The sequence below is a fragment of the Misgurnus anguillicaudatus genome, chromosome 17 (genome assembly GCF_027580225.2).
Source record: "Misgurnus anguillicaudatus chromosome 17, ASM2758022v2, whole genome shotgun sequence".
In the NCBI taxonomy this organism is placed as follows: Eukaryota; Metazoa; Chordata; class Actinopteri; order Cypriniformes; family Cobitidae; genus Misgurnus; species Misgurnus anguillicaudatus.
Genome location: NC_073353.2, coordinates 30,586,309 through 30,608,860, shown reverse-complemented (window position 1 = coordinate 30,608,860; position 22,552 = coordinate 30,586,309). Strand labels below are relative to the sequence as shown.

At 36.9% G+C, this 22,552-nt stretch overlaps 1 protein-coding gene across 1 annotated transcript in view; it reads left to right on the top strand.

Annotated features, from left to right (window-relative positions):
- Nucleotides 1–22,552, top strand: part of adcy5 (adenylate cyclase 5) — a 121,798-nt gene that overhangs the window by 46,914 nt on the left and 52,332 nt on the right. Inside the window, exon 3 of the mRNA XM_055214908.2 lies at nucleotides 22,200–22,349. Coding sequence (XP_055070883.1) covers nucleotides 22,200–22,349 — 150 coding nt within the window. The remainder of the gene's footprint in view (nucleotides 1–22,199; nucleotides 22,350–22,552) is intronic.

Below are 22,552 nucleotides of genomic sequence, written 5' to 3'. Positions count from 1 at the left end.
CCCCCGGAAAAGTACGCCTGCCCTGCACGTCAAGTGAGAGCGCGAACGCGCATTGCATTGCTCCGTAGAGTAGAAGTCACCGCTATCACTGCACAGCACTCGACAACTTTGTTTTATCAAGATGGTTCAACAAAAAAAGTGTGTTTTTGGATGTAAGGAGAAGAAAACCTTATTTAGCTTTCCATGTCTTAAGACAACAGTGGATGCAGTTTGTTTTTCCCGGACAGCAGCGTAATTGCAAACGGGTTTATGTTTGTTCCCTAGCTGCATTTCGGAGAGGATTGCTTTACAAACAAGGTACAGTTTGATGCTGGATTTGCCACTTGTTTATAACTGAACTTTAAAAGACACTAGCCGTTTCTCAATACCAAGTACGCCAAACTCGGACTTGTGTCCTTCGTAGTTCGAACTTGCAAGTTCAGACTCGGAAGAACGAACTCCTGACGCGAAATGCATTCTGGGAAACTTCGCTGTCATAAGTCCACACAAGTCTCCTCTGATGCATCCTCGATAAAATGGGCAGATCAAGAACACATCCGGGGATTTTATGTGAACTTGGGCTTGATGCGAACTTTGAATTGGAACAGTACTTGGGCCGCGACTGATGACGTTTCACAAGTTCACAAGAACACAAGTACAGACAAGAACGCATATTGAGAAACGGCTACTGTTTAGGAGTCACAACCACAGGCGTAAGTAAATCAAAATCTCACATGTTTTGTTTGCAATCAGCGCATACGTGCATGTAATGTAAACAAGACGAACAAAAGCAAACATTTTCTGCCTCAGTTGGCACTGTACTGCAGTTACGACATTTACACCTTTTTAAACGGGCAAATGCAGAAAAAACCTATCAAGATTTACATCACATTTTCTTTTATTAATATAGCAGATAAACAAACAAGAATTAATGACCAGATAAAGACGTCCTGCGTTGCTGCTGTTGTTCCTATTAATCAATTACTGACTCCGTATCTGATTCTGGATCATATATGTAAGGCAGTATATGACTGTAAGTCATAGTTATTTAAAAAAAAAAATATTAAGTTTGATTTCCATCAGTGTCACAGCTGTTAGATTAAGTATCCAAAAGCTGCGCATACTCTTAATTTTTCAGCCCTGCACACACCGTACGCCTTCAAGTATTCAAGTTTTTCCGGCAAAAACTGGAATGGCCGTTCTGTATTTTAATTTTCTGACAACACGAAAGACTATTTGGACATATGTAGGATAAAATACTACTCTATAGGTAACAAATATTACTGTAACATTAGATTAGATTGGCAAAAACGGTCTGTGTTATGTGAGCTTTAAGTAAATGTTTGGTTAACTGTTGGGGGAACTATTTGATGTGTAACATTATATTACTGTATATTCTTGCATCATAGTAAATCTTGAAGCTGTCTGTCTCAATGTCAATCAAACCATAAACTTGACTGTGTGTGCCAAATCTATTGGTATTACCAGTGATTTTAATGTATGGTTGCTGTGATTTTGGAACCTTAAACATTTTCAAAATTTTCTCAAAATTGACGTTCAAACAGGTGAGGTGTTAAAATACCCAACAAATTTTTCAATATGTTCTCATTTTGTGTCTTAGGAGGGGTCACACATTTAATAAACACACAAGAATTGGCATTTCTCAATCAAAACAATTGAAGATCAAGGTGACATTTTTAAATTTTATGCTGGCTTGCTTAATGTCAAGCATCATTGGTAAGCATCATCTTGGCCACAATCATTCAGTTCACTAAGGGTTGTGTCTTAAAAAAATCCTTTCTCTCAACCTGGTGTTGTACTTTAGCCCATTACCATTTTGTCTACATAAAAGCCCAGATTGCTTTGTTAATGCTGTGTTTGAGTGCTTTCATGACCTGGCAAATATGTTGTTTTTTAATAGAGCAATGCATCTTTTGTGAATAAATGCATTTTATACATGATGCTGAGCGGTAAATTTAGCAATACATTTCAAGGCCAACCGTGGACTTATTTTCAAGCAAAATGTCTTGGTTCAGCTTTTGGGTCATTATGTGTTTTTCTGTAGTGCAAAGTCAAAATGAGGTGGAAATATTTGGTCAGAAGTCCATTAACTCGAGGAATGAGGAATATATAGGTACAAGGTCCTGTTATAAGCTGGTTTATAAATATCTTGTATACGATTGGTGTTTTTGAACGTTGAGTCATGACATGGTTGCTTGGCCTTGCTTTGCAACAGGATCAGATAGGAAAGGTAATTACAAAGTAGTTTATTTCATGGACACAGGTTGTCTTCCCTGTAAGTTCATTTTATTAAGAATAACCAATTATATTCAAGACAGCTACTATGGGTGCAATAATGCTCAGATGCAAAAGCCGCTAAACGCAAACCTTCGTCAAAAATGAGATAAGTGCCGAGAGCATTCGGTTAATATCATTATTACACTTTCATCAAATCTTTTCACTTCTAATTCACTTAAACCCAGCTCAGGGCTTCCCGCAGAAAATTTGTTAGTTAAGGTGGTAGGGTTGTATGGGTGTTCGGGTCCAGGGGGCGTGGTAATCAAAGGGCGTACACGTCATGATGAAAATAAAACTAAATTTTGAAGAAATTACGACAGAAAATGAACACATACTAGATTATTAATGAATAAACACATAACAGGAATAGCTGCATGATGAAATTTAACTAAAGGGTTAATAAATACAAACTGAAGCAGATGTTGTAGAACGTCTGGTGAACCTTGATAGATAGCGCAAAGATTGTAAAAACTGATTATTTCCCACTACATTATCTTAAAGGAGTGTAACTACTGTACCATGTAAATAATGCACATAAATAACGTGAGCAAGAGCGCTCAACAATTATATCGAATTAACAGGCATGTGCAACCTAGCTAGCAGGTTGCTTAAACAACAAAATCACCAGATGCACTTGAAGGCCGTTTGTGCAGTGAAATATATATATATATATTTTTTTGGACGACCTAGTTAAGGCGGTAGGGTTTCCCAGCTTAGGCGGGCCGCCCGAACTGCAAAGTGCTGCGGGAAACCCTGCAGCCTTAGGCCATTCAGAAATATTAGTTTGTTGGCAGAATCCATTAAGTCTAAAAAAATTTAATTTACAAAAAATATGTCAGACACACTTAGAAGGTTTTTAGGAGTTTTTAAATTGGTATCAAGTTTTACTATTCTATTAATTATTCAAGCTAAAGAAGCAAATGTTATAATAAAACTTTTGCTATTCAACTTTTATGCCTGTAAATTAGCTGGGAGGTGTTTTTTATATTTCACAAAAAAATTATAAAATTTTGTCTCAATGTAACGCTGGTCTATTGTTGGTTCCTACGTATGCAACTTAGAAGTTTTTGCTTTTTCCTAACATCTGCTTTTCACTTTACATCCTTAAGACAAAACAGTAATCCAAGGTTTTATAAGAGTTGTTAACAATTATCCACATTAATTTGTTAGCGCAGTACTCTTTCTGTATGTCAACAATTGTCTCATTTGTTTATAGTACTCCCAAGGGATTTGAGAAGAAACATGGAAACTAACATCAAGTTGATTCTTAGGGAAAGCATAAATAAAAACTTAATTGTGTTTCACGAGCCATAAAAATGAAACCTCTGAGCAATAAAATTTTCCTGAGGGCATCACCAAACTCCAAACTAAAAGTCCTCACAGCATTGAAAGCAAAAATACAGTGACAAAATAACACAGATGGTTTTGTGTTGTTTTTACACATGATGATAGTGACATGTACCTGACAAAGCAGACACAATGTTCTCCTGCCTGTGGCTTCACTAGCCTGAAAGCACTGTTGTTGTTTTGAGGACATTGGCGGGTTGGTTCGTGACATGTGAAGCCTGTTTGTGTTAGATGAGATTGCATTGGGAAGGCTATTGGACATATGTCTCCAAGCGTCATGAGTTGTAACCACAAAAAGCCATTCTGTTTTGGGAACATCTTCAAGGGGCCTTTAAAATGCCATGTGACGCATTGTTGACGTAAGACGGCGCATGTTTAATTTGCGACCAACCTCATGGATGGTGATTGTAAACAACATAAGCCCTTAGTAATGAGGAGTGCAGTCATCTGAATAATGCTAATCGTCATGAGGGTTATGACATTCATTAAACGCTCACATTTCCCAAAGTTTAATTGTGTGATCGCGGTTGCCGTTTCCTAGCAACGGCTTGTTGCAGTGGTCTTATGTCACAGACAATCGTATTCCCTATCTGAGGGGTAATCCTGGATTTTCCAGCTGAAAGCTGGAGTGAGTCACGCGAATGGTGGGTCTGTGGGTAAAATGATGGATATCAACACTGATTGAATGCTGGGTGGATCGCTTGTCGTGATAGATTGGAGTTATGGGCACACAGCTGGATCAGGGGGATCTCATTCCATGAAATGTTTTAGACTTATTTTACACCAATAGAGAAAATGACAATGCCAACAGATGACTTTTGAATAAAACTACTAGATCAGTACAATGCAGTGGCCCTGTTGCTGAGCATGTGGATGAATTGGTAGAGCATTGTGTTAGCAGCGCAAAGGTTAAGGCTTCGATTCCTAGGAACACACAGAATAATAATAATTATACCTTTAATGCACTGTCGCTTTGGATAAAAGTGTGTGCACTGTGCATTGAATGTAAATGTAGTAGATTAACAAATCACAATGTTGTTTATTTGTGAAGGGTTCATAATAGTTTTCATTTGTATTTATGCCGATGCAAATCACCCTTGGTAGTTAAAGATATGTGCAATTATAAAAGTTACATTTATCATGATTTCCATTCAGCAGACTCTTTGAGGCCGTATACACTTGGCATTAACATGCGTTTTCGTCGATCGGATCACAAGTGGACAACGCTAATGCCAGGTGTAAACGGTGTTCAAAACGTATTAAGCTCGTCCCACTTTTGACCACTTTCAACCACATTCAGAGGTAGTCGAAAACGCTTTCGATCATATTGCTTTTGTAGTGTAAACGCACATGTTTTATGTCTTTTCTGACTTCTGGCGTGAACACCCGGTGTACAGTGCTATTTTTAGCCTTTCATTGATAAAACTAAAGCGTCTGATTTCTGCATAGTTTTATTTTGCAAGCGTGTGAAAGTTACGCAATCTTATTTCATCAATTACGCTAAATATTAGAGAAAGCTCTGACTTATTCATGTAAAAAACACTGCGCAGCATGTTTACCTACAACACAAACAGCGGATTCCGACATAATATTAGTTCACATCCATATAAACTCATCATTACTCCCACTCGCCCACAGACAACCCTCTCAAAGTACTCAGGACAGAAGTGGTCAAAAGTGGACAAAAGAGATGGATTTAAATAACAGGTGTAAAGGTGATGTGTCTCTCTCGTCCACTTGTGATCCGATCGATGAAAACACATTTTAATACCTAATCTCTTTCCCCGCCATTGATGAGTTATCTGGCAATTAAGAGAAAACATTTGCATGACAAAAAATTGTTTCTGATGAGTTTTTATTGTTATCTATAATACTGCGATTATCCACTAGACTTCCCCAATTTATAAAAAACTTAAGCAAAATATGATTTTTTTTATTTTGCACTTTGTGTATGTTTTGATAATCATTCTGAATCGGATCTCTAACAAAATTCCTTCACAAAAATGCAATTATTTAAGTTTTTTTCTAAAAATATTTTTAAAGAAAAATACTCATATTTAAGGGTTTATAAGCAGAGGAAAAATATAGATTGGATAAAACGTTTTTTTTTTTTCAGTTTTGTTTGTTTGTTTTAAAGCAGAGGGTCTGTTCTTTCATTTGATATATTTGTATGTTTATATATTTTTAGAAGAAAATTTTCCTGGAAGGCTTTTTGTGAAACTTTTGTGAAAATCACAAAAAATGCTGGTGGGTAACTTTAAAAAAAAAAGGCTGCCGGGGAATGAGTAAAAAAGTAACTTACAGTGCATTAACCCATACTTTTAATCAATATGTGTGTTCCATCCAGTATCAAACCAAAGAACTACCAATACAGAAATATACATTTATCAAGATATGAGTTGAAATGTAAAGTTATTTCCTGTGTTAATGTAGTTCCCATTTAAACAGAAAGTTGCAGCAGTACATTATGAAATGTAAAGCCTCACGAAAAGCAGCAGGTTCTAGTTTAGAAACGCTTCCTTTTAAATATCTTTGCTTGTCTTGACTTACACAAAGACGTCTATAAATGATAGTAGCAACTGCCCCAAAACTGGTGATGTTGATCCGGTGGTCGAAGAAATGTAAGGAAGCATGATTTACAAGCATTAGTTTAGTCACAGAGCCGTGTGTTTCTATAGTTTTTTTGGTAATTTGACGTTTGTTTAGTTAATATTAATACAATTATCAGCACACTTAGGTTTGAAAAAGTTATCCGGCCCTCACATAGCGACGTTATTTACCATCCGGCCCTCAACCTAAAATGAGTTTGATGCCCCTTATGTAAACAAAGCATGATGGTACACTACAATTATGAATGGTCAACCATAGCTTTTGTAACTGTGTGTGTTGTATCATTGTATCATTACAGCAAAATATTGGACAGTTGGCAACCAGTGAAAACGCAAACAAATTAGAAACATCTTTTCCATGATTATCACTTTCTCTATAAAGACAAAAAACCATGAGAGCCATGGACCAAGGTTTTTTCTGCATATAGAATTTGGAGGTGCCCAAGAAAATGGAAATTTCCTGCATGCCAGGGAGCGGGAACAATACACTCGCTGGTTTTAAACCCCTGCGTGCCTAACAAACTCTCTAGTGCAAGGAAATCGTGGCTGGTCTTGCCACGATTTCACACTCGCTGGTTTTAAACCCCTGCGCGCCTAACAACCTCTCTAGTGCAAGGAAATGTGAGAGTTGTGCGCATTACAAGTTCAGGTGCTAAAAGGAGTCCATGCCGCACGCGTTCAGGTCCGAGCAAGAGTCCAAGACGCATGCATTTCAAGTCCGGGTGCGAGAAGGGTTTCTTGCCACGAACATTAATAGCTCTCTCGCGCAAAGTGAAGCCCACAAAGGAACAGCACGCAATGCACATGTTAATATGAAAAAATGATGATAACGATGACAATAATAATAATTTTAAACTATAATGTGCATATGTCTGAGTATCGTCGATAGAATCGTCTATCGGCACAACCCAAAGCTATATAAAGCTGTTATTACAGTACATTTATGCATTTGGCAAAGTATCTAACAGTGCATTTAATCTGTACATTTTTATCAGTGTATATGTTTCCAGGGGATCAAACATGACCTTTTTATTGCTCTACCAATTAAGCTACAGCTGCTTGTATATATCCTATCGGTTTAAGTTGACTTTTATAATGCTGAATCTTGTTATAATGTATGCTTTAAATGGTAAATGCTATGCTATAGGTGAGGGCATCGGCACATCACAGGGCCAATGTTTCCAATTACCGTTTCATGTTGGGATTTTTTGAGAAATGATACAAAGCCACAATGTTTATACTTTTCATTAAGTCAGAGTTTACAAATGGCTTAGTTCTGCCCACACATTAAACAGAGACAAAGTATGTATTTTAATGCTAAAATGTTTACATATTCTGACTTTACTCTCCAAGTGATCTGTTTCTGTAAACTTTTACATACAATTGTTTGATGTGCCACAATATTTCATGTCTGCTAAGTAAGACATTTATTGGGTGTCATGTCTTTTTGTGTATTGAAACATTTGCATCTTGCTTGCAAGCTGCAAAGGGAAATTGGATTTAAAGCTCACTACTGACATCAAAGAGCTACCAAAGCCCAGAGACACATGTGGCTGCGGTTTGCAGTGGCTATATTTAAAATATACATGTGCCTTATTTGTTTTGATGTGAAGGATGAAATATTAAAAATGCTTTCTATTCTTTTTTTGTCAGTGGCCCTAGTGGCTCTCTTCAAAGGTGTGACTCAGAATTTGACATTTAGGGGCCTTTCAGACTCCGACCGATCATGGATCATCACACAGTTGTCGGTGTTTGTTTCGCCATGAGAGAAATCTGAGAGGTCAAAGCACTAAGGGAGAAGTGTCTTTAAAAACGCAATGAGAAAAGACATGGATGATTCAGTTTTTATTGAAAAATGTGATCAAAGTAAAATCCCATATGCACTAAGAGGAGTGTAAAGCCATGATCTTTCAGTCATGATGGGTCAACTGACATGAGAAATCATCTCAGTAGTTGGGTTTCCATTACCTTTTTGCTTTTTTTGCAAATTGTGCAAATTATCATTTTAAATTGAAACTGCGCCGAATGGAAACTCTCATGCTTTTTCAGGCAGTTTGGAAAATGAATATATGGCCAAACTGCTAGGAAAATGTTTTTTTTTCATGCATTTACAAGTCACCTGAAATGCATTAAAGTCACATGATCATTATTTAAAGGGGACATATCATGAAAAATCTGACTGGGTCCCCAGTGCTTCTATTAATCTAGAAAATGTGAAAAAGAACAACCCAGTAACTTAGTTTTGGTAAACAATTCTCTGCAAGCATGTAAAAAAATAAGTTATTGAAATGTGGCTCCCCTTGTGATGTCAGAAGGGGATAAAACCTCCCCTTAATCTGCACTGTCCAACCACGGCACTGCCATTTAGTGCAGATCATTTGCATTTTAAAAGACACACCCAAAAATGGCACATTTTTGTTTACACCTACAAAGTGTCAATTTTAACATGTTATAGTAAATTATCTATATGGTATTTTGAGCATAAACGTCGCATACATACTCTGGGGAAACCAAAGATTTATTTTACATTTTAAAAAAGTCTTGAGAAATGTCCCCTTTAATGCTGCGTTCAGACCAGCTGCGGTAGAGGCGTCAAGTGTGAGTGATTTCAATGTTAAGTCAATGTGAAGACGCGTTGATGCACGCGGAGCGAATAAGGCATTTTGTGCGGTGCGGTAAACGCGATGACGCGAATTGAGCGATGCTGCGGCAAACGCACCAGTTGAAAAATTTGAACTTTGGTGGAAAAACGCGCCGCTTTAACCAATCAGGAGCTTGTCTAGTAGTGACGTCATTACAGAAAGCGAGCGGAGTAGCAGAAGCCCTTCCCATGACGCGAATTTCCAAGTAAATGTCTTGATGACTAGAATTTCACATGCGATTAAACTTAGAATGTTCAGGCAGCAAACTAGACGCAGTAGATGCAATTTTGGCACCTCAAACGCGGCTGGTGTGACGATGCGAAATTGGGCACTACAGAAACACCTCCTATGTGGCTTTCCTTGCCATTAATGCTTGGATAACATGCCTGCATCTCCTCCGATTAAAAATAATGGCTGGTGAGGTGTGATATAAGTAAACCTACCAACATCCATTGCCATGATTTTTGGAGTTACTTATATTATCGCAAGAGGAAAAAATGGTATGGGAATGAATGGTAACTATTCGAGACGGCAAAACGTTGCTATACCTCTGTGTCAATCATTGCATTTTCAGTCTTGTTCCGTATAGACATAGAACGATCATAGGGGATTCAGTTGTCCACTTTCTCATCATCATCATCTTTTTTATTAAAACGAGATGGCATTTTTTATTGAATTGATTAGAACTATCAGAATAAACAGGTTGAGTTGGGTTTGGGGAAAACGGGGGGTTGGAGCCGGGGGATTCACTTTTAAACTGAGTTTTATCATATTTTGCTCTCTGGGACTTTTATGATACCACCAGCATTTGTTAATCTTTGGGAAATAATGTTTTGCTGTGCTTTGCCTGTTCCCTAGTTACAGTTTATGCCGTCTGAGGGAGTACAATTCTGTAAACACAGTCAGACAGCCATGCGTCTTCACGGCTGTGTTGTGAAGCAGGGATGACAGCTGTATCCGTGTCATTGCTCTGGCATGATTGATTGCTATATTGCATAGAAAATGAGTTGCAAGCTGGCTGGGTTTTATTGTGATTGTAATAATCATATTCGTAAAATATGCATGAAGACTTTTTTTGGCACTGTTATGTTTATTATTAGATTTAGGCTTTAGAAAGCCTGCTGTATTTGAGATCAGAATCCCCAAATTTCTAGGAGCACAGATGTGCAACTGTGCAAATGCAGATATGTGACCCGTGCTGGGAAAATGAGTCTGAATGAGCACATTTAAAAAAAAACCAAGTTATTTATGTATGATGTTGAAATCTGACACAAAATGACAGTGCTACACCTGTTTAAAGTTGATAGAGTCAGCAAAGTCCATTTTGAGAAAAATCAAGTTAAAGATTTTTGAGGGTTCGAAAAAATACTAATGGAAAATATATGTTCAAATTTATTCTTTCTTTTATGGTTTGATTGACATTAAGACTTAATATCTTTTATCAGCTTTAAAGGAATATTCCATTTTCTTAAAAGAAAAATCCAGATAATTTACTCACCACCATGTCATCCAAAATGTTGATGTCTTTCCAGGGCTCAAAGTTAACTTTTTTATTTGGTAGCACTGGTGCTCCCAACTTTAAAGACTTAGGAGCACCAGCAAAAATTTAGGCGCATCCATCCAAAAATTAAAAAGCACCACAACTACAATGTAAATGTTAATAGATTTATTTTATTAAAAATAAAACACCACCACCGAGCTTTACACATCATATGGCCAGCATTTAAAAGTTGGTCTTCTATTTTATTTTATTTTATTTTTTGCTGCATAAATTCCTAAATTAATACCCAAATGCTGTTGAAATAGTAAAGCAGCAATAATAATTTAACAATTACAGGTAACATGATTAAGATTACATAGAAAATCTAGCAAACACGTAAAACACTGATTAATTGTGACATTACAAAAGTGACCCTAATATAGAAGGCTAATATATATTGGTATTGATAACTGCATTACCAGGATGCTTTTACTACTAAATAGGCAATGTTTTAAAAAATACAACAAAAACATACCATCACCATTGTCGTATTCCACAGCAACATGGACCACAAGGATGTCCATTCACCAGCGCATGCGCACATACACCATCAAACACACTTTGACAGACAGGTCGGTGTCTCCATCAATAATAAACACATTTGTCATGACACGTCTTGTGTTTTTGGCATTTTCGCCATGTTTAAGCAAGGTACGTCTGGCGCTTAAAATGTTTTGATTCCGCCATTAACGCCGTTTTACAGGATTTACAGTAAACACAGTAAGTTACATTTTCATAGAGGAGACACTCGAAATCTTTAAGCAACTCTCTCTGAAAGGTTTAACGTCAACTCGTATTTTCCGGTGGTGGAGTTACATTTGAATCCGGATCGTCGTCAAAAAATACAGTAATAACCTTGGCAGTAATCGGCTCGCTCTCGTCATGCTCGCGACGCGTTCGTCTTTTCACATTTCCGCGCTTCACGGCAACAAGGAATGACTGACGCTCATATTAGCCAATCTGCGGTCTTCATTAAACGCAAGAACTTAATGGTGAAATTTGATTGGTTATGTATCGTTGGAGAGAACACTGAACCTGGGACAGCGCCAGGCAGCACGCAGGATCACAATCAACTCGCGTCACAACAAAATGGGCAGTCGCACAAATGCTCCCAAATATATTTTAAGGTCGCACAGATTAAATTTCGGTCGCATATGCGACCAAAATGGTCGCAATTTCGAGCCCTGATTTGTTCAGTCGAGAAGAAATTATGTTTTTTGAGGGAAACATTGCAGGATTTTTCTCATTTTAATGGACATTAATAGAGTCCAACATTAAATACTTAACTCAACACTTAACATTTTTTTCAACGGAGCCTCAAAGGTCTACAAACGATCCCAAACGAGGCACAAGGGTCTTATCTAGCAAAACGATTGTCATTTTTGACAAGAAAAATTTAAAATATGCTCTTTTAAACCACAACTTCTCGTCTAGGTCCGGTCCAGCGCGACCTAACGTAAATGTGTAGTGACGTAGGGAGGTCACGTGTTACATATATAAAACGCACATTTGCGGACCATTGTAAACAATAAACTGATACAAAGACATTAATTAGTATCAGTTGACATACAACAACGTTAGAACGGTCCTCTTTCAACACATTTGTAAACACTGGGACGGAGTTTCGCGTTCGTCCTTTGTGACCCCTTGACGTCATGACGTATTATGTGGGGTCACCCTGGCGCATCACGACTGGATTTAGACGAGAAGTTGTGGTTTAAAAGTGGATATTTTTTATTTTTCTTGTCAAAAATGACAATCGTTTTGCTAGATAAGACCCTTGTGCCTCGTTTGGGATCGTTTATAGACCTTTGAAACTCCGTTGAAAAAAATGTTACGTGTTGAGTTAAGTATTAAATGTTGGGCTCTATTAAAGTCCATTAAAATGAGAAAAATCCTGCAATGTTTTCCTCAAAAAACATAATTTCTTCTCGACTGAACAAAGAAAGACATCAACATTTTGGATGACATGGTGGTGAGTAAATTATCTGGATTTTTCTTTTAAGAAAATTGAATATTCCTTTAATATCTACTGTAATGCAAGTATCTAATATAATGTTACACATTTTTCCCAATATTCCCAACCAAACATTTACTTAAAGGTATAGCGGAAGATTTTCCCGAATTATTTAAAAGAACCGCCCCTTTGTATTTTTTAAAAAATGCACACGAAACTCTCTACCTCCTCCCGAGAGGGAACGCCTGTTAAACGCGTGCACGAGACAGAGAGAGAGAGAGAGAGAGAGAGAGAGAGAGAGCATGCAGGAGCCTAGTTCTTCTATTCACTCTGTTTACAAGTTGCTGTCGGCATGTTTACCGTGTCTGTGCGGTTCGTGACTCGTGCCAGGGCTAGCATCGCTAATCATAACTTACATCAACTTTACTAGCAGTGATTTTAAATGGATTTCTCCAAATAGCATGACAAAATGTACCTTTCCTGTAGAAACTTCGCGTGGGAAGCCCAACCTGTCCTTTTAGCTCACACCAGCAGCCAGCCTGTGAAATAGTCTCTCATAAACAGTCTGGTCTTGTTTCTTTCTTTATAGTCCTTTCTCTTCTTGTCATACAATTCGTAGACACTTTTTCTCTTGCGACCCTCAGACATTTTGAAAAAAAAAAAACACAGCGAGAACGCGAGCTTCAATGAATGGTTGAAACCGTAGCACAACACACATACGCGTGAAAGTGCGCATGTGCAGAAAGCGAACCGAGAGGCGAGCACGTACAACGTTTATAAGTCAACATATAATCAGAATGATTGACATCTGGGATGACCAATAACAGAGGTGATCCACCCGGAAAACGAAAATCTTCCGCTATACCTTTAAAGGGAAACCAGGCAAGTCTGCGTAATATTTCTCTACGAGCTCCCCCTAGTGAAAGTAAATGCTTTCAAACACACTGTCGTAAAAACGAACTGTTATCCCTCCCCCCTCGGAACCAAGTTTGTCAGCTTATTTCCAATCCAGTTATGTTTCCCTTCCGTCAAGGGTTTTTGATGCTTCTTCCCCGGCTCTGCCATTTACAACAATCGCTAGCCGTGTTTAGCTCGCCTGCCTCTGTGTTGTTTGCTGTAAAGTGATACTGCTTCTCGCGATATCTGAGACTTTGCGAGACTGAAGGACACCGGGTCGGATACAGCGAAGTTGCAAGTGGGGTATTCTTCCTACAGACGGTAGGGGCGGGCGAGAGAGACTTCATTCGTCCGGTAATGAGTCATTTAACCATATACCGACTTACGAAGATGATTTATTAACGTAAAAATGCTGCCTTGTGTCCCTTTAAGACAGTACAGATTATAGGTCCTACCTGTGTGAATTTTTGTCAATATAGATATTTTTAAAACTGTAATTCTGTGTAAATGTCTATATATTTGGCGCTATACAGTATAGCGCTTTTATATCCTATCGCTCTTAATAACTTTTAACATCAATCAGGTCCCGGACTTTATTTCTCTTAATAACTACTTTCACATAAAGCAAGTCCCGCACTCTATTTTCTAATTCCTGCATGTTTTAAAACCTAAAATGTCATGCACATGTGGATGGACACGCATCTTTGTATTAGATGAAGTATTTAGGACGGTAGACCCCTCAAAAAACGTACAAATAAAGATCATTTTAGATGTTTAATAACTATTTAGAGCATTAAGATTGCTAGACGATGTACTTATTTTTATAAATAAATTAAATTTGAACCAAAATCGACATTTATACTTTCTTTTGCCTCTAACTCAAAATTTGGCATTGCTTATTCCGACTCATTTTGCCAGCACGGGTCACATATAAATACAGATGTAAGTGTGATGTAACGTATTGTTCGTTCCGAATGGCTTTAAAACATTCCGGAATGCAGCAAGATTTGGAATTGGAAAGTTTGCATTCAGATGTTTCGGTCCTCAAAGCCCCTGATATTAAATGTGTTCTGAGTTTGTCACACCACAGCAACATGTGTTATTAACAACCCTGACAAATTTTAATGATTTAAAAAAACGCTAAGAAAAATAAAATAAATTATTAAAATCTTGAAAAAACAGGTAGGATTCTTTGCTCCCAAACGGTTGGAGCATATGTACGCTGTCGGCGCTTCTCACTCGTGGGAAAGCTGCTGTCTCTCAAATTTCAAATACAGCTACAACCTGAATGGATGGTTGCGATTGTGTTAGGGGCGGGGCCATGCATGGTCATCGAACCACCATTTTAGGCCCGCCTTAAAAATCCTTAATTGAAATGGTGAAAACTGTGTAACTTCACAATTCAGTACTACATAGTTTTTACAGTCTTTTGTGGCTTGTTTCAGCAATACATTTCTAAGATTTATAATGTGTTTAGAAACAATTTTCAAGTTTGACTTTACAGGGACTTTAAAGCATAAAATAAATTGCATGAAAGCTTCTGTAAAGACCGCAAAATTCAACTACAATCCGTACTTTATCACTGCTCCTCACCTTGTTGAAATAATGCTATAAACTATAATACAAACCAGTGGCGGCCCGTGACTTCTTTTTTCGAGGGTGCTCGATGCGAAGTTCGAATGCTTTTTTGTGTCCATATACTGTTGGTCTATGTTTCATATTGACCTGAGCTTGCATCATGTCTGTTGTTTGCAAGTGGTGTTTGTATTCTGTTTAACAGCTGGTATGCAAGTGGATTCTGGCTTGCAGGTGAACTGCACAACTGTGTCATAAACACACTGCTTGTATTCAATTTTTTTTTCCTACATTGCATCATACTTACTTGGTTGGTACACAGCTCACATCTTTAGTGGTAGTAGCCATCATACTGGCTAAGAAAGAGGGATTGTTTGGAAAGGTTTGCATTTTGTGGGCCTTGACAGAAAGTGATTGACCTCTAAGAAGATCCACGATTGGCCCATCTTCCCCTAACTTTGCACAATGTGAATCAATTAAATACAATTTTGAGTTATTGGGGCATTTTGAGAAAATCACCTCTTTAAAAAAAACACTTTTTTTCTCATTTTGCTTGAAAGTTGTGCTGCCGACTTGTGTCACTGGTTTCCGTGACGGGTCACATATTTTCCTACCCCTTTCATAGCTGTTGGATCATCGCATTCCTACAGCGCAAAAGAAACTGCTTTTTCATGTCCCCTCACATTTGGGTTTTGCCAGGTTCCTAATAAGGCCACTGCGAAACATGAAACCGTATTGTTGTATTAATAGCGTGGTTTGTTGCTTTTGAATATTTGCTTTGCGGACTGGCGGTCTTATCTAAATCGTGTGTTTGTTTCTATGGCACTGATGGAACTGGAGTTAATGCACAACTGGAATGCTTCATTCAATACGCAGACATGTAACACTACACTGTGGCTGCTACCCAAAGATAATATTATGGCCCAATATCACATATTTAATCAGCAGAAGTTAACTCGGCTGAAATGAAATGGCACTCGTAGTTGCCGTGATACTGCAATGGGTACACAAGCTGCCCTTTCCCTTTGCTTTCAGTCTTTGTGACTCATTCCATCTTAGTTCACCTGAATTTTGTAATTATGTACAATGCTTAAATGGTATTTGTAATGCTAATACAATATAATTGTTGGGATTCATAATTTTTTTTTAATTAAATTTATAAAAAGATAGAAAAGTAGTAAGGCACTTAATTTTTTTATTTAGACAAATATAGTTATTTATTATTTATTTGCAGTACTTAAATAGAAAAATACGTTTTAATTTGAATGTTGCGCTTTGAAGGGGTTTATGATAAAAGAGACACAGACGATCATGTTTGCCAGATACTGGCTTAATATCATGTGTAATTAAATTGTCTTGCGAGTATTTTGTGAACATGAGCGTCTCTTTGATCATAAACCCTTTTGATGCATGGCAGGCACGTATTTTGACATGACGAGCAACACGCATAACACTCCGGACACATTTTGAATTTGTGCCCCTCAGAAGAGAAGTCACCGGCCGTCACTGTCTTTGAAACAGATGGTCTAATAATTTAGTTAAGCGTTGTACTTATGCCGTCTTGTGCTGTATATTTGTTGTACTTTATAAGAAATACTTTACTGTAGCTCTTTTCCATATATACACTGTTGGAAAAATTGCCAAAATATGTACCCCAGGTGTCAATCAATGGGGTCGTTTCTTAAACGTTTTGTTATCAAAGGTTTAATGAAGTTGAACGTAATGATCTTGTGAATAGTGCTTTATTTACCGTCTGGTGCTTTGTTTATGGTGTGCTATTTACTGCCTATGTCCATGAGGCTTGTTTTTAAGGTTTGCACAGAATGAATTTGTAATTGATTGCTTTTCTCTGCTCAGGGAGAAATCTTTCTCTATTTCTAATCATAACTTTGGTCAATTTATTTTCTTTGTCACCAGCATCTTCTTAAAAACAAGGACAGAAGCACCTTGGAGCTTGACCTTTTAATGTCATTACTTTAACCTCACACCTGTTCACACCAGATGTGATGCAAATGTGGTCCTCTAATAAATGCTTTCTGTAATAAACAAAGGTGTCCTCCTCGAGAAGATAAATGATCGCTCGGAAATGTGCATCCAACATAGGGAGACATTGTCAGATTGGGGACACACTGCAAAAAATTATTTTCAAGAAAAAAATGTTTTTGTATTTTTGTCTTGTTTTCAGTAAAAATTTCTAAAAATTCTTAAATTAAGATGCTTTTCTTGATGAGCAAAACAACCCAAGAGAACAAGTCTAGTTTTTAGACCAAAAATATCAAAAAATATAGGTGATTTTGTGCATAAAACAAGCAAAAAAATCTGCCAATGGGGTTGCCAGATTTTTTTTGCTTGTTTTATGCACAAAATCACTTAAATTTAATATTTTGGTCTAAAAACTAGACTTATTACTTGGGTCATTTTGCTCATCAAGAAAAAGCATCTGAATTAAAAAAATTTTTTTTAGATATTTTTACTGAAAACAAGACACAAATACTAAGAAATTTTTTTCTTGAAATTTTTTTTTTGCAGTGCATATACTATTTTGGTAACACTTTACAATAAGGTTCATTAGTTAACATTAGTTAGCTACATTAGTTAACATGAACTAATAATGAACTTCACTTATACAGCATTTATTAATCTTTGTTAATGTTCATTTCAACAATTACTAATACTTTATTAAAATCTTGTTAATGTTAGTTAATGCACTGTGAACTAACATGAACAAACAATTAAAAGCTTTATTTCTATTAACCAACATTAACAAAGATGAATAAATACTGTAACAAATGTATTGCTCTTGGTTTGTTCATGTTAGTTAATACATTAACTAATGTTAACTAATGAACCTTATTGTAAAGTGTTACCACTATTTTTGTGTTAAACCAATAGGATTTGGTTTCTGATAAACAAATAGAAATCCATTTCCAAATTTTCAAATCCGTTTTAGTCAGTTACAAAACAACTGTTTTATTTATCTCTTTAGATAAAAGCACCTGCTTGCTTAACTTATTTTAAACAACTCATGACCAAATGAATAAATCCAAGTAGATGTAAGTCACAATTTTTTTTATGGTGTACCCTAACTCCGTGGCGGCTCGTGATTGCTCATCCAAGGGACGCAAATTCAAAATAAGTTTTCGGAGTGTCATGTGTTGCTTGTGTTTTCAAAATACGTGTTTGTTGCGTCATGTGAACCATGTGCATCACGTGTTTTGTCAAAATAAGTGCCTGCTGCACATGCATCAAAACAGTTTTTGATAAGAGACGCTCACGTTCACAAAATAAACCCAAGACACTCTCTTAAGAGTAAACTCTGATTACGCATCAGATTATGCGAGAATTTGGCAAACGCGAGCGTCTCTTTTATCATAAACCCTTTAGACGCGTCTGCAGCAGGCACTTATTTTGACAAGACACGTGATGCACATAGGATTACTCAATGCGCAGAACATACATGTATTTTGAAATTATGAACCACACACGACTGGCTACATATATGTTGTGACGAACTTCGCATCGAGCGCCCTCGAAAAAAGAAGTCACCAGCCGCAACTGCCCTAATTAGTGAACTAAGTGGTTGACAGTGGCACACGGCCTGTGCCGTACCAATTACCATTAACTGCTTAGCCCATTTCTACGATCAACACAAGACAAACAAACCATAGACTGAAGGGACTGATGCAGCTATGACCTGTGCCCTGTGGTCATGGAAGAGGTATGTCTGCTAAAGTTTGGTTTAAAATGATATATTAAGGAAACAGGCCCCGCTGCTTCAGTGTGAGTGTTTGAAAAGAGTCAAGATGCCCTGATCCTGACCTAGCCTGTCAAAGAGAAGGAGGAGGGTTTTTAACCCAGATAAATTGATTTGCGTTGACACTGAACAGCTTTGGTTTTGCCTTGGCTTGTCTTTTATCACACATTCTATTTTTAGGTTTGCAGATTTTCTGTCTTTTACTGAAACCATAGAAAGTGTTAAAGTTAAACTTTTAAATGACTTTTTTTGTGCCAATATTAGCGAGGCCAAGATGAAAAATATGTGCCTAAAAATAAACTATATTTTACTACATTTACATATTTTACATCCCCTAATTAAAACATAGTGATGACGAAAATAAGACGTGAAGTTACACTGCATGGTATTAAAAATGTGCTAATAGCGCAAAGAAAAAAGCATGGTCATGTCCAACCAATCAGCCCAAAGAGGTTTCTTAAAGGTAGGGTAACAGATTTGATCCTGAAACATTTTTAGTTATGCCGTCATCTGTGAAAGGCGTAGGACCAAAAAATGTTCAACCAATCATAGATTTCGGTCCGAACGGATGTTTCCTTTTTTGTCCCTCATACGTAAGCGTAATTTGAATGCCCACCGCGCAGCGAGTCCACGCAGACACCATACGTCATCGGCGCATTCACGTGCGCTCACCTCCTGTCTGTAAACAGCGAGAACAGCAAACTTTTCTGCTGAATTGACAACCTGTAAAGGAGCCACAAAATGAAAGGCACCTTTTATAACAACAACAGCAAAAACTGCCTGGATCAGCAAAGAGCAAAAACCCAAATGAACATCGGTAACTTTACTGCTTTACCACAAGATGCGAACGGCTGCAGGAGGCAAAGGGTCTGAAAGGGTCGTTGCACTGTTTATTTTTGTAAGGTAGGTATGTGATATGTTTGTATTGAGATGGATTAGATATTCTACTTTGATGAAACATTGTGTTGCTTATGAAATTTGTGTTAGTTTACGGATTAGCGTAACGATATAGTTACTACGTCTACACAACTGAAAGTGTGCCTAAACTAATTCTGATGTAAACCAGTTGTTTATGTTGGTTATTTTGGAAATGTTATTCACTTAGTACTGCAAAGCTTTCTCATTGGTAAATAGACATAAGATGTGACCGTCTGATCTGTGCGTGTTCATGTGTTTTGAAAGAGGCGTGACTTTGGATGGCGATTTGACTTGAGGGCGGGATCGTGATTTCAGTGCTAGGCGGCTACCGTTAGCATTTTTCAAAATGTGTTACCCTACCTTTAACTGGTCAAAATACATAAAGAAAAAATTATGATTGAAGGTAAAACGTGGTTTCTTATTTTTTCTGTAGCTGTATATAATAAATAAATAAATATAGTTATACATACATATAAATAAATAAATATATTTTTAATATATAGGGGAGAACCGGGGCAAAAGTAACATGGGACGAAAGTAACAAAGCCATTTTCTCTGAGCCCTGATAAAATTTGCATCCCAAACTATGACAGCATCTTAGGCACAAAACCCTTGACAGACATGACAAATATCGCATTATTTACTCACCGTTTTCCGCGTGTAGATCCAGAAAGGTGTTTTCAACCATGATAATAAATACCTAAAGTGATCATTTTTTTCTTATAACGTGTTGTGTTTTTCGTTTCACGTGTTACAGTACTGATCAATCTACAGGTTATTTAGTGCTGTAACACATCCTAAAGTTTAACTTCTCTGAGTTTTTCAAAATAAAAGTAAATCGTGTTTAAATATGAAGATCTCCTGACGGGTCAAAAGAAATACTTGTTACTTTTGTCCCGCTGCTAATACTGTTGTATATGTTGAAATATGACATTATTCTTATTTGACTGAATTTAATTTTCATAGCGTTCAAACTGTTGAATTTTTTTTATTCTCAACTATTTAAGTTTGTACTGTTGGTTGCTTTTGAAACATTTGATAAAACTGAAATTTAAAATGAAAATGTAATTTCATTATTTTTTACAAAGATAAATTACAAAATATGTTTAGAGTTACATATTTACGACGTCATAGTCATGTATATTTAATACAAACACTTGTAACACAAAAATCTACACTGTAAAAATACTTTGCTGCCTTAATTTTTTGTTCAATTAACTCAGATTTACAAGTCATGTCAACAGAGATGAGTAGTATATAGTTTATAGTAATTCAGGGCTCCAGACTAACTTTTTTTCACTAGGAGCACAGTGACCTCCAACTGAAAATTTTAGGGGCGCAACCAGAAAATTTAGGGGCACACACGGTAAATCAACATGCTAACCAAAAATTTCCCATTTCTACAAATTTCCACTGTATTACTAATAAATACACTGTAATTAAGCTGTAATTAATGCTGTAATTAAGCTGGTTGTCAGTAACTTACATGTAGAAGATAAAGACTGAAAATGTTTCATGTTCATTTAACTTTGAACAAACTGTTGCCACACTGTGAAAAAATTCCGTAGAAATTGCAGCTGGGTTGCCGGTGATTTGCCGTGGATTTGCATTTATGTTATTTACTGGCAAGTGTTTGTTCAAAGTTAAATGAACATTAAACATTTACAAGTCTTTGTCTTTACAGAGTAAAACTAAAAAAACAGCATCAAGCAAAACATTCTGGGAAACAGAATCTGAAGCAAAAAACAGAAAAAGGTTGATGATGATTTCTGATTCCCAGAATGCTTTGCATGAGGCTGTTATTGTGTGGTTTTATTCTGTAAAGATAAAGACTTCTTAATATTTCAAATTTATTTAACTTTGAACAAACTCTTGCCAGTAAATAACATAAATGTAAATCTACGGTAAATTACCGGCAACCCAGCTGCAATAACATTGAAATTTCTACGGAATTTTTTTACAGTGCACTAAATAACATAAATGTAAAATCTACAGTAAGTTACTGGCAGCTAGTTGCCAGTAATACCCAGCAATGTAATTTCTACAATTTTTTTTATTTTGTAATGATAGATGCAGAAAGTACAATGTGCTATTTTCGAATTCAGTGTCACATCACAAAAAAGGTCAAGTTACTGGTCGCACATGTGCGGCTGGATGTAAAATTCAGTGGCACACTCAAAAATTTTGTTGGCAAATTGCCACCATTTGGTGGCAGTCTGGAGCCCTGGTAATATAGTTGAGAAAAGTCAACTTAATTTTATAAGTTATAACAACTCATCTCTAGTCAAGCTAAATAATAGTAAGTTGAAATGACTTGTAAATCCGAGTCGATTCAACAAAAAATTTAAGGCAGCAAAATATTTTTTACGGTGTATCTTGTTTTGTTGTGTTACTTCTGACCCACCTGTGTGTTACTTTCGTTTTGACAGGGTCAAAAGTAACAATTCACTACTTATGTTCAAAGTGAAATTATACAGAAGTCATTTTACATTTGTTCAAAATTCCACCTGGTATTGATAGACCACACTTGTGAGTTATTGACCACACCAAAAATATATCTATGTCTAAAAGATTATCTTTTAAAATGAAGTTTTTCTGAAAAATTGTACTTTCGCCCCCTCTCTCCCCTATTCAAAAAAAGTTTGGCCCTGTTGTTTATGTTGTATTTTGCTTTTATCCACAGCTCGTGTCCAATGTCCTGATCTTCTCATGCACTAATATAGTCGGAGTGTGCACGCATTACCCAGCGGAGGGCTCACAGCGACAGGCTTTCCAAGAGACCAGAGAATGTATTCAAGCCCGACTGCACTCTCAAAGAGAAAACCAGCAACAGGTGAGAAAACTATCAAGAGCACCTCGGCCAAATGTGTGTACATTTGAGAAATCTGAGCCTTAGCGTGAAGACTTGCCATGCATAATTGTCATATGTACATGTGTGCATGCCATATGTATATGTGTGCATGTATGTATCCATGTCCCATGCCTAAAAATATCATTTTCGGTATATAAATCACATGATGTCACTCCCATATCAAA